This window comes from Bacillus rossius, chromosome 16 (genome assembly GCF_032445375.1).
Source record: "Bacillus rossius redtenbacheri isolate Brsri chromosome 16, Brsri_v3, whole genome shotgun sequence".
Lineage (NCBI taxonomy): Eukaryota > Metazoa > Arthropoda > Insecta > Phasmatodea > Bacillidae > Bacillus > Bacillus rossius.
Genome location: NC_086343.1, coordinates 44649328 through 44660341, shown reverse-complemented (window position 1 = coordinate 44660341; position 11014 = coordinate 44649328). Strand labels below are relative to the sequence as shown.

The 11014-nt window shown below is 37.5% G+C and overlaps 1 protein-coding gene across 1 annotated transcript in view; it reads left to right on the top strand.

The window, feature by feature from the left end:
* The first annotated feature begins 1055 nt into the window (after positions 1 to 1055).
* The window catches only part of LOC134540107 (zinc metalloproteinase nas-7-like), a 30624-nt gene continuing 20665 nt past the window's right edge, over positions 1056 to 11014 (top strand). Inside the window, exon 1 of the mRNA XM_063382601.1 lies at positions 1056 to 1236. Coding sequence (XP_063238671.1) covers positions 1104 to 1236 — 133 coding nt within the window. The 5' untranslated portion in view covers positions 1056 to 1103. The remainder of the gene's footprint in view (positions 1237 to 11014) is intronic.

Sequence of the window (11014 nt, the reverse complement as noted above, 5' to 3'; positions counted from 1 at the left end):
GAAGTCTCCCTGTAGGATCCGCTCACCGATTGTTACGGCTCTAGCCCTCCCGCCACGAGGGCTACGACAGAACTCTCCCTTTTTACAAGCTTTTATTTAACTTCACGTGTTGGTTTGTTGGTTGTGTAGTTCAAATATTGCAACCACGTCCGCTTGAAATATAGATCTGAAATATTTCATACTTGTTCATTTATTACGACAGTAAATTTTTTTTATACACACAGATGACACCATTTATAATTTTGGCCACCATTTGAAAATCTGTTATTATTATCAAAAAAAGAAAGAAAATTTTTATAATTTATAAATTAAGTATTTACTGAAATTATTTTAATAAAACTTTAATAAAAATTAGTTTTGCACTCCACAAGAATTCTTAATACCTACATGGCGAGGGCTACCAAGCTTATATATGAGTATGGGTTACAAAGGATTATAATAATTACATGCAACATTGAAGTAACGAGTACCCTACCCTGCATGTGTTGTGCGGTGCCAATTAAACATCCACGATTCACATCGACCACACAGCAGCATAAATGGGCAGACCGGCTATGAAATAGCAAAGCACAAAACAAACTTGCAGATAGAAAGAAAACAGAGGTAAAATGCCTAGAGTTAACTTGTAACACCATAGTGGCTCAACGAAGTTTTATCTAAACCTGTCAAATTCCTGTCATATAGAACTTAACGAAAAGGCAACAGAATAATAGCATGGAGACCATTCAGCCTCTAAATTGCAAGCTCACACGATCGCACGGAAAACTTAGCGGTGTGTCCAATGAATATGGTGCAGCTTTGAAACTTCATTACAAGTAGTGTCTGCAATAAGTCGCGGTCGGCTTATCACATAATTTTAATGCCATAATTTATTTTGCAACAGCGACAAGGCTTTAGTTTATCTAAAGCGCTGAACTTGGAAAAAGGCTTCAGTTCGCCAACAGTCCGAAGTGATAAGCGAGTGGGTTCTATCCCACAATAAAACACATTGTCTGAAGTCACGTGTCGCCTGCTGGCATGACGGTGACGCTGCGATGGCGGGCCGTGTATAAGAGCGCGCACGGGGCGCGCGGCCGCCATCTCGCGAGGGAGCGCTGCACAAGATGGCGGCCGGCCGGCTAGTTCTCGCGGTCGCCGCGGCGACGGTGGCGCTGCAGGTGGCTGTGGCGGCGCCTGGCGCGCCCGGCGCGGCACTGCAGCACAGCCTGAGGGAGGAGGACTTCATAGAGGATGTCGGTACGACTCAGAGCGCAGTAGCCGTCTAGCACGGGAAGCCTTCTTTTCACAGACGAGATAGCCGAAACCCGAAGTTCCCCGAAGTTCATGCTTTTTTTCCGTATCTTTAATGTAGCTTTCCTAACCAAATCAATCCTCCACAATGTTTTAAAGTATTTATAATGTAGCTAACCTAACCTAATTGACCATTAGTATCATTTTATCAACACCGCCATATTTTTTATTTACAATGAACAAAAAAAACCGAAGATGCACGATCGGGCATTTGGCTCTCTCGTCTGTGAAAATAAGGCTACCCGTCCAGCACGTGATGCAGCGCGTGCGTGGGTGAAGTAGGTGTTTGATAGTTTTCTGAGTATGTAGTTTCTGCGTGACAATTTAATTATAATTAATAAGTTTTGATTCATTCCTGGTATAGGTACATTTTCCTTTTTGACGTAAATACGTCTTTAAAATTGCATGTAAATAATGAAATCGCTTCTATATCGTCGTCGATCTGTGTAGGCATCGATTGTGCACGATCGTCGATTATGAAGTTAGGCCTACATTGGACAGCAGCTAGTGCACGTTAAGGTCGCTAAAGTTATACCCGGTTACAAGCCTGATCTCACTACACCAACTATGATAGTCGAAGAATGTATTGTCAGTGTCTCACAAGACCGCTCATTAGCCGGCCTCATGCTCAGTGAGTTACATTTGTCTTACAACGAAACTTCTCCAACAACGTTAGGCAATACCTGTATTGATTTAACGTTTACCGGAAATCTTCATGTATCTGTGTACCATTTGTGTCGTACTTTTCGTATCACAGACCTATAATTAATAAAGTTATAGCACGGTAATTATTTGTTTACTTGATTTCTTTCCTGAACACGACGAACGAAAATATGTAGTTGCTATCATAAACAAAACATGGAAACCCGAAGGACTTCTTAGTGTTCAAACATGATTATAACACACATAAAATAGCATATCTTATATTTTGTATAGGAAATATTACCTTTTACGTACACGTATTCACGTACAACACACGGCCGTGTCCGCGACACAGCCACATCCCATTTTTTAACTACAACCAATCTGGTTGAAAACAGTTGTGCGTGGAACATTAAGCGCAGCCACAGTTGTCAGCACAGCGGTGGCTTGTAGATACAGGCCATCTCTCCTACGGACCTGTACTTACCTTGCAGTTGTGTACATGAGTAACACATGCATGGACCTCGCTGAGCCAGCGTCAGCCTCTAACTGCGGAGATGCCGAAACAACAATCATTGATTTAGGGCGCGGTTACACGGGACCCTGAACTATTTCAGGTGAACATGTTTAAGTAAACACGTTTACAAACGCGAAAGTGTACGGTTACACGGTAGTTGCTGAATGAAAAGTGTGTACCGATTGTCTACTGTCAACGAATGACTTGTGTTGTTGATCGTCCAGAAAACGCGGGATTGTCTCAATATTTTTTTTTTACAAATCGGGAATTTATACATCATGCACAGTAAAAGTTTATAAACTTATTTTTTATTATTTTTTGAGCGAAAGTACCTATCTCAGTTTTAAGAAAATTAAGGTCAGGATCAATTAATATATATATATATATATATATATATATCCTGTTGATTTTTTTGTTGCATTCGGTAAAATATTACTCGAACTTGTGCCAGGAACACTTTACTTCTTGAATTTCTGCAAAGGACTGTTTATATTCTAAACAGCCAATCAGAGGCTAATGTATAAGATATGTCGATCTGAACTACTTTGCCAACCTGTTTAAGTTAAATGGGAAATGGCCTCGAACTAAACATGTTCAGACTGTGTGTAACCGCACTCAACAGCTGAACATGTTCACCTGAAGTAGTTCAGACTCCCGTGTAACCGCGCCCTTAGAGACCTATCAAATCAGCGAGGACTCAAACGAACACATAAAAGTTATTGCTCCAGGATTGTTTCTCACCAAAACGCCCAAAATTTTATAGCTTTATTTTATAAAATTTTATCGTTTTACTTTGTGGGGTAAATAAATTAATGTTTGTTTGAAAACCGCATCGAAAATGCAATTCTTGCATATTTTTTTTCAGAACCTTACAATTGAGAAATGTGTTGTCATGTCAGTTCTATCTCAACATTAATGTGGTGTTGTTATTAGCTAGGAACTGAAACCATGTGGTGGGGAGAGGGGACACAACCACATCCCAAGTGGTTTCCACCCCAACACACACAACCCCTATGATAACTTACAAGTGCAATTAACAAGGAGCCTTGCACAAGGTTTAATGCCGAGTGTTGTGCGTCATAAGCTCACACCTCAGCTTTTACAGGAAGTACCACAGTGTGTCTCCAGGGAAATCACATACATATAAAAAGCAAAAATTCAAGTCGGGTAATCTTCATTGCCTCCACTTAGAAAAAAAATATGCAGACAATCTGATTATATAATTTTGTCACACTTAAAAGCAACATCTTCTACCAAAGAGAATGACTATGGTTGTACAAAATTATGACTATGCATACATATGTAACATCTACAACATGTGTAATACACGCCCACAAAACTTATACCTACAATATAACATTATACGGTAAAGGATTAGGCACATGATCATGCATAAAAGCAAGATTACATGTCACAAGCCACCAGGAAAATTATGACGTCATAAGTTAAGGAGGGAACCAGTTTGGCCGTACAATACAATATTCACAACAGGTTGGCTAACTAAACGACTAAAGTGAATACAATAACGAAAGGCAATACTTCTATAGGAATTATCATCAAATAAATGCGGTTACATTGCTCGTCAGCATGAGTACACGTAGGTAAAGAAATCGAATGCTCTGATTCAAGGAAAGAGAGATCTGAATTCAAATAGTTCTATCATAAACGTCTATGACCACACTCAGTCACATGCTATAAGCACGTTACTAATGTTGGAGCCCGCACTTCTGTACAAAGGAAAGAAACTCCTCCTCAGCAAGCAATACACAATACGTTTGTAGCTTGTGACACCATAAAAACTGAGCCCGAAACGCAAGGTCCAAATTACCATAGACTATAATTGGACTGAATGCACATAACTGCTGCACAAGACCACAGCAACGGGACTTGAACATGCCGTCGAAGATTTATAGAAACGTCTCCGTTGTAAATCAGTGACCATAGATTCTTAAAAATTTACATGCATCGTCTAGGTGCGTCGTTCCAGTTTTTAAGTGCAACGTCGAGCAGCCTAAACTCCCAGCAAACACTACTGGGCTGATTAGACATGAAAACATGAACTGTGAGAGGCAGGTTCTTCTTCACGGAAACCGTGAGCACGACACAACATTCTGATGGCGAGTATCTGCCTCGTGTGACATGGTGTTCTACAGCCAGTAGCCCGCCTCAAGTGACTGTCGTGCAGTGGTGCGCACGACACAACCTCGTCATGGGTGTGTGTGTGTCGGCGAGGCGGGACTGGCTGGTGCTTCTAGCGCGGTGTCTCCTCTGGACTAGCGCGCAGTCTTCTCGTCGTGCATATGAGCGGTGACCGTGACATTATATGGCCGAGAAATTAAGATAAAGGTGTAATACAAGTCCCTTAAGTACTGGTTGTTTTACACTTAAAAATTACTCTCAAAACATTCGTTCTAGCCATTTTAACTTTCCTGAAAATACAGTTTAAAAACTTAATCCAAATTAAAAGTACTTTTCGGCCCTCGGGGAATTCTTAAATGCTTTTCGTAAGCAGACCCCACTCGGATATCTTGAGTAGTTTTGAAATGGCGTTGTTTTTCCTGAAGCTCTGCTCACCGTGTGTGTTCCCGGGTAGGCGGAGCCCTTAAGGGGCCCGCCTCGTGGCCGATTTTTTCACCGCTCGGGCTCAAGAGTTGTAGTTTTTCCTCCAAGCAGGGTGGCGAGTCGAAGAAACACTGAGCAGGGAGGAGGGCAGCTGGGGAGTGGGGAGGACACAGCTCCGGCCACCTTCCTCTTCCCTTCTTCCTTGACGCGACCTTGAACGCAACGCGGGAGGAGGGGAAAAGACAGACGCAGAGAATGAGAGAATGATAGCAGGCCGTGGTGATAAGGAACGTGTAGCCATTGAATATATATATATTCAATGGTGTAGCTGGCGACCGCTCGCGTCCCTGTCCACAGCAATGCATATTTGTGTCCTGAATAATCCACACGCTAGGCTATCCCGTACAAGACGCACAGTATAAGCCTATATTACGCCAACAGTTTCCCAAATTATAATGCTCTATCTGCTTATTATAGAAACACAAGTCTTGCAATTTTTAAGATCGATATAATATTACCTAAAAGTACAGACCTATTAAATTACTGGTAACTGAATGATAAAATTTTCTAGCTCTGCTTGAACCAATAAACATGCCCAGTTTAATACATTTTCCTGTCATTAAACTTTAGCGTAGATTTAACTTATATCGGTTTAAAAAAAAACCTTGTTCTAAAGGGGAGTATGTGCAAGTAAAAAAGGTAAACATAATTTCTGATGAAAAAGAATTTTTGGAATTGGTTTTTAAATGACTTTGAAGAAAGCATTTTTTTTTTTAAATTTAGTTGATAACCTAATCTGGAACATATGTTTCGTACGTTGGCGTTTCAACTTCTTACACTTCAGAATTTAATCCTCCAGTTATTGTTTGTGAAGGTTAGGACCGCATATTCTTCATTTAAATTAAGCCCATTACACAGCTGCCAAATTTATGCTATACCTTCAATTATACCCATGGGGATAAAAATGAGCAAAAGTTTATCTAGCAGAAGAGAAGAAATAATTAGTTACTCCATTCACACGATACCTAGAATACTAACAGAAAACCTAACAACGCATTTGCCGACAAATCATGCTTTTTGGGCTAGGATAGACATGTTATTGTCCATTCAACCAATTACTGAAAATATATAAAAAATCTCACGGTGTATTTAAAAATAATGTAACCTGGTGGATGAACTTGGTATTTAATCTTCCTGACTTCACTTACAAAAAATAAAACAAATTTGTGCGGTATTAAAAAAAACCGAGCAATTGTAAAATTAATGAAGTTTGCTCAAATGTAGTTTATTTATTATATATTCATAAGATAACATAAATAAGACAGCTCATTCAACTAATTCACAATATTAAATGTGCTATTTGTATTGTACTAATTCCAAATGGTCCCGATTCACATATTTTATACGTACGTACATACTGATTGGTTACTAACTTATTCTACTACTTAAAAGAAATTGTAATTAACAATTTTCGTTAACAAGTGAGACAAATAAACACGCTCAGTTTAATGTAGTAGTTCGCATAGTAAACTGAAATCTGAAGTGAAGGAAAACCATCGCATTTTCGTTTAGACTAACAGGTGTGGGGTTTCTATGATTTGCTAAGTTTATTCAGTAATAATATATGGAGAATAATTTCCTAATAAATTTAGATAATTAATTATTTGTTAAAACTACTTGTATTAAACAATCAAACCAAATGACTAAGCTATAAATTTAATGTTATTATAACAATAGGATAAACAAATAAAATGTTTTAGTAGGTATTTGCTGTAAGCATATTTTTTGAATCAGTAATATTTTATCGAAAAAAAATTATATTCCATTACCTAAGTTGAAAAATAGCGCGCTTTATAGACGCACAACAAAGTCAATGGGAACTTTTGTAGGAGATTATGTATTATCAGTAGAGCAATGCTGTAACTATTTTAGTTTACCAAATATATTTCAGAATACTCCAATACCATAAAATTTAATTTGGGAAACTAATACGTTTCCTAATGTTTGCATAAGTTAATATATACAGGTTTATGTTCTTACACGCGGGTCAATCATCTTGGCAACATTGGCTCGTGGGTAAAGCAGAAAAAATCGAACACGTTCTAGTACGGTTTTAGCTAATATTTTTGGTATGAAAACCTTTATTCCCAGTTACAAACCCCTTGAAAGGTTGCTGAAATGCTACCCACACGGGAGCAGGCGCGCTAACAGAAAATTTTTATGGAAACTGCTAAGGGAATGGGCATCGTAGTGGTCGCAATCATAAATGTATATATATACATTTGATATGTAAATATGTGTATGCATTTACATATATACATATAAAGTGTGTGTGCATATAAAACTAGATTTCTTATTGTTAATTTTTTTTTCACATGTATTGTACAACTGTGGAGTTGGTTAAAAACCAGTGATTTTAAACAAGGGACCTTACAGTACAATAAGTTCAAATTAAATTTAAATCTACCAAATTTAGACCAAAGTATCACTCACTTAGATTTACTACACCTCTAATTTACGTCATAAACAGTAGGAAATCAGTCATGGCATATCTCATTTTTATGATTCATGCTTTGCCCAAATTTATGTTTCATAATGTATGTGGCAGTATTGTTTTGTTGTTTACTACATATTTGACACTCTACAGGTCCCATTTCTGTATGGTTCTAACTGCTACAACGACAAATATAATATGTGGTTACGCTAGATAAATTGTAATTATTTCGTATGCTTTAGCCCGAATCAAAAGGAAAGGAACTTGTGTGTCACTGTCATATTAAAACTTACTCAAGCTTTTCCTATTCAGAATTAAAGTAGTTCAATATTGCTGTATGCAAAGTTACTTGCTTACGCAATCCTCCAACATACACTGACTGAATTTCTTCATGGTACTGACAGGCATAGTTTTTTACTGTAACAATATGTAAAGCAATTTCGGTTGCGGACAATCCATTTATACAGAGAGCCAAGATGTTAAACATCAAAAATTACAACTCGATCACAAAACATACCACTCAGTCACACACTTCTTGATAGAGGTGCCTCACGACAGAGGTGTAAGATAGCATAGTTCGAGATTCTCAGCCTGTACCTAATTATTAAGAGCACATCAAACTCGGCATACAGACAGATTTACTTGGAAACAATAAAATAATAATTCAGAATCTAAATTACAAAACATTTCACAGTATTAACTTACGTGACATAGCGTTAGCCTAATAAACACTCTCCCCGAGCGACTGGCTCGGCTCGCCGGGCGCAGAGATGCACGACACAGGGCAAAGCACTCAAGGTCAAAATATCTAACGCGCATTATCTGTTTTGTAAAATGGCTGGCAGAAGATAAAAACAAAAATAATATACAGAATGAAGCACCCAGTGAAATACATTTTTTTAAATATAAACATTAATGTTTATTTTCTTATGAATAAAGTACGATTTTTACGATTTTTAGAAGTTGAATAAATGCTCTTAAGTTAGATGAAGTCATTATATTATTTTCAGCGAGAGCATTTTGAAACATTAGGCAGCGCAAGGAGCCCCGATATATTTGTATGCAACTTCGTCATATTTTTTGAATAGCCTACTATGTCACAATAAGTGAAAAAAATAATGGAAATAAGAATGCAATTCGACGATATTATAAGGGTTATATATTTACTAGCTGCAGTACCCGGCTTTGCCCGCGCTGAACACCGGGTGATATATTGTCCGCGAGTTACAGCAAAATGGATAGCGATATGTCCAGTGTGTTGGACATTAAGAAATGATACATAATTACTGTTTGTGTATCTGTGACCTATGATTTTCTGTTTACCCATGGCGATCGGTTGAAAGGTTTAGAAGTTGATGCGCTACAGCGCCATCTAGCGGCGAGTTACAAAAAAAATGGATAGCATAAAAACCTTCTTCATGATAAAAACACTTCGATGTGCCAAATTTCATGGCGATCGGTCAAACGGTGTAAGAGTTTATCGACGTCATACATGCCAACATCCAATTATATATATTCTTATATTTCGAAATTTTAGGGCTTTCACTTTTGCGGAAAGTGGATGTTCAGGACCTCGAATGGTTTGGAACACTCCATCTCGAAAGAAATGATATTTGAAATTCCTGAAATTTTCGAAATTTTGGGGCTTTGTCCCCAGAGGGGGAGTGGTGATTTTGAGGACCCTGAATGGCTGAGAAACAATAAAAATCGAAAGAGAATGATATTTGAATTTTTTTAAATTTTGGGGTTTTGACCCCTGAGGGGGGTGGGTGTGTTGTTGAGGACCACGAATGGCTCGTAAACACTCCAAATCGAAAGAGAATAGGCTTTTGGAAATTTTCCGAAATTTTTTAATTATTGGGTCTTTGACTCCTTGTGGGGGGAGGGTAGTTTGAGGACCCCGAATGGCTTGGAAACACTCCAAATAGTAAAAAAGTATTCTTAAATTTAAGAAATATTTCGAAATTTTGGGGTTTTGCATCCCCCCCCCTCCCTCAAAATTGGGTGGGAAGTCGACTTTGGGTAAAAGTTCCACCATGCCCCGGACACTTTAGTTCGTAATGACTTAATTTTAATACAATTTCCTCCAATTTTTCGAAATTTTGTGGCTTTCACTTTTGCGGAAGGAAGAGGGGGGGGGGGGGGAGGTTCAAGACCTCGAATGTTTCGAAGCACTCCATCTCGAAAGAATAGATATTTGAAATTCCTAAAATTATCGAAATTTTGGGGCTTTTTCCTAGAGGGGGGGCGGGGTGTTCGAGGACCCTGAATGACTCGAAAACACTTAAAATCTAAAAAAAAAAAGATTTTTTAAAAAATTTAAACTTTCGAAATTTTGGGGCTTTAACCACCTGGGGGGGGGGGGGGTGATGTTGAGGACCCCGAATGGCTCGGGAACACTCCAAAACGAAAGAGATATAAAGGAATATAAGAATGTAGTCATTTACTGTACTCCTATCTACCATAATAACAATATTGACAAATAGAAAAACTTATTACCTACCTATTAATAATTTTCTAAATAAATTAATAAATAACTCTATGTTTAAGAATTTACGTACATACATAATATTAAACTTCAAACTATACAAATATAAATATTAGTAGGCCCTACCAACCTATGAATAAATTTCGAAGAAATTTATAAGTTTACGAATTTATATACCTACTTAATATTAAACTTCAACCTATCCACACAATAAAAACCTAAGAATATTAGTGTAATTAATTTTTTTTATTTGTCATAATACCTAAAATACGTATGTTTCCAAAATAAAACAAAGTATAAATAATGACCAATTTGACAAAAAAAATTGTACAACTCGAATGACATTGAAAACATACACGTGAAATTTAAAAGAATTATGAGTGCCCTAGGTAGGGAGAAAAAATATAGAAGAAATTAAATTTAATAAATGGGTGCGTGTACTTAGGTACGCGCATGAGAAGTTATACTTCTTTGGCATCATTAAAAAATAGTTTTTAATTGCATGCAAAAATATTGCGTGGAGTCCCTCCGCGCGGAAGAAGTGAAACTTCGTAATGTGGAAATGAAAATAGGAAGGGGTAGAAATAGATTTTTAGTGAAATCATATTGTATCAAATCAAAATAAAAAAATAAAGGAAATAAATGTGAAGCCTATGTCCATCCCCAGGATATAATCTATCTCCTTGCCAAATTTCATTACGATCCGTTCAGCCGTTCAGCCGGGAAAAGGTAACTAACAAACAGACAGACAGACAGACAGACAGACAGAGTTACTTTCGCATTTATAATATTAGTATTGATGAGAATATTTTAAGGAAAAAATATTAACTAAATATTTTTGACAAAAATATTTTTTTTTTTGTGTGAAGACGCGTCGTTGTAGATGGAAAAGAAAGGTCCATTTACAGTTCAAAAATTTTCATTACAAAATTTTAAGTTTTCCGTACCATGAAACAACTAGGGTCGGCGTTACATTCTACATCAGCATACAGTATGTGCGAAAGATTCATCCTTGGATCGT